Here is a 2,150-nt window from a genome sequence, read left to right as displayed (position 1 = left end):
AGAAGACCGGAATGACGCCCGAAGATTTCCAGTCCCCCGCGGACGCCGCGCCGGACGCGATGAACACGCTGTCTGGTAAAATTGCGATGAAGCTCCCGGGGATGACCGAGATGACGGTGTCCGTGAACGGGCACACGAAGTGCGACGTCGAGGACGCGCGCGAACCCATGGTGGACGTCGTCGGAAGCATGGGCGACGTCGCCGTCGCGATCAGCGAGGATTACAAGCTCGTCGTCAAACGCACGGGCGTCTCCCTGCGCGGGTACAAGAAGAGGCACGGCGCGAAGGGGGCGAGCGACTTCAAGCTCGCCACCCCGGACGATTTCAAAGAGCTCTCGTACAGGGTGAAGGTGCGCGGGACGCTGTCGCTGACGCAGAGCACGGGCCTCCCCGAGCTCGGCGCCGGGTACGACCAGACGGACCGCGACGAAGAGGCGACAGAGGAGGAATTGGCGGCGGCGCGGGGCGAGTCTGCGTCTTCGAAGTCTTCGTCTTCGACACCCCCCGCGCCCGACGCCGTCGTCGTCGGCGCGGACCTCGGCTCGGAGACGGGCGCGTACGCGATGGCGACCGTCGTCGCGACGTTCGACGGCGACGCCGCCCCCAAGGTGGACTCGGCGGTGATCCAAGCCGCGATGCGATACGCCGCCGGTCCCCCGGAGGCGCCGATTTTCGAAATCGCGGGCGCGCTCGAGTTCAATTACCCCTGCGCGGCGGGCGTCTCCGTCCACGTCGACGCGACGATGAGCTTTCACTACCTCTCCGTGGTGAACGTGGACGATCTCGTCGCGTCCGCGACGGTGCCGTGCGGCAGGGCGTCCGCGGAGGTCCCGGTGGCGACGGTGCATCTGACGCTGGCGCAACTGAAAGTGCAGCACGTCCTCGTGAGCGACGTCGACTTATCCGCGGACGTGTTCCAAACCTCCGGCGGGTTTGGGATCATCGGGACGATCACCGCGAGCGCCAAGTCCTCGGACGCGGCGGCGGCCGCCGCGCTCGGGCACGAGCTCTGGGGCGATCACGTGTCGTCGCTCGGGCACACGCACGCGTCGTTGAATGCGCACGTCGCGAGCCTCGGCGATTTCGACGCGACCGTGACGTTCGAGTTTAACACGATTCAGAACACGTTCAAGGTTGCCGCGAGCATGCGAATCGACGTCGGCCCGCTGAAGGGTACGATCTCGGTCGCGCTGACGTCCGCGGAGGAGTGCGACCCAGTGGATGGCGATCACATCGTCGGCATAGGGACGCTCGCCGTCGGCGACGGCGAGTCCGACGTGACCATCTCTGGCGTGAAGAACTGCGGCGTCGCGTACGCGAAAAAGATGCGCGCGGATCCGAATAACGAACCCGTCGCCGTCGCGCCCGCGTACCACGCCGCGCTGCGACGGATGCTCGCCCCCGTGGGCGCGGCGAATCAGCACCCCAAGTGCGTCGACGACAGCGGCTTGTGCGGCCCCGATTTTGGCGGCCGCGTCTGCGACGCCGGGCGGTACTGCGTCGGCGGGATGTGCCGGTACGACATCGAGAGCGAGGAGGCCCGGGCGACCGCGCCGGAGCCGCCGCCGTCGCCGCTCGCGCCGCCGGCGCCGGCCGCGCCGACGCTCTTGCCGTCCGATCGCCAACCGGACGACCTCCTCACGAGCCAGATACCCGTCGTGGATGCGAACGGGCGCGTCGACGACTCCGCGCTCGCGCCGCGCACGAAGCAGTGCTGCCACGGCGAGGGCAAAGGCTCGGAAGGCATCGTCGCGAACTCGAACAGGTGCTGCGACCAGAAGACGCTGCTCGTGACGACCGGGAAGCAGTGCTCGGCGACGAACAAGTGGTGCGACTCGGGCACGCCCGGGAGCTGCCTCGTCAGCATACCCGAGGACCGAAGGTGCGCGGCGTCGAGCGCCGCGCTCGGCGCGCCGGTGCCGGACCACCACCCGTACGACCGCGGCGCGCGGCACAGACGCTTCATCGCGTCTTTAGGAGGTGGCGGGACATCAAAGTCAGACGACGACCACGACCACGACGCCGCGGCGGCGGACCACCACTACCCGCAGTTCTCGAATAACTTCGCCGGGTCGTGCGGTCGATGCAGCGCGGACGATAAGTGCGGCCCGGACCACGGGAACACGATCTGCCCCGGGAACCGCGTCTGC

At 68.5% G+C, this 2,150-nt stretch overlaps 1 protein-coding gene across 1 annotated transcript; it reads left to right on the top strand.

The window, feature by feature from the left end:
* Positions 1 to 1,391: 1,391 nt before the first annotated feature.
* MICPUCDRAFT_22347 (uncharacterized protein) lies at positions 1,392 to 2,150 on the top strand (the record flags this gene model as incomplete). Its single annotated transcript, XM_003063349.1, has 2 exons — positions 1,392 to 1,516; positions 2,090 to 2,150. Coding segments are annotated over 2 exons (186 nt in total), but the record flags the coding sequence as incomplete, so codon positions are not given.

This window comes from Micromonas pusilla (genome assembly GCF_000151265.4).
Source record: "Micromonas pusilla CCMP1545 genomic scaffold MICPUCscaffold_14, whole genome shotgun sequence".
NCBI classification, from domain to species: domain Eukaryota; kingdom Viridiplantae; phylum Chlorophyta; class Mamiellophyceae; order Mamiellales; family Mamiellaceae; genus Micromonas; species Micromonas pusilla.
The sequence above is the reverse complement of the archived record's forward strand: the minus strand, read 5'-3'. Positions and strand labels throughout refer to the sequence as shown.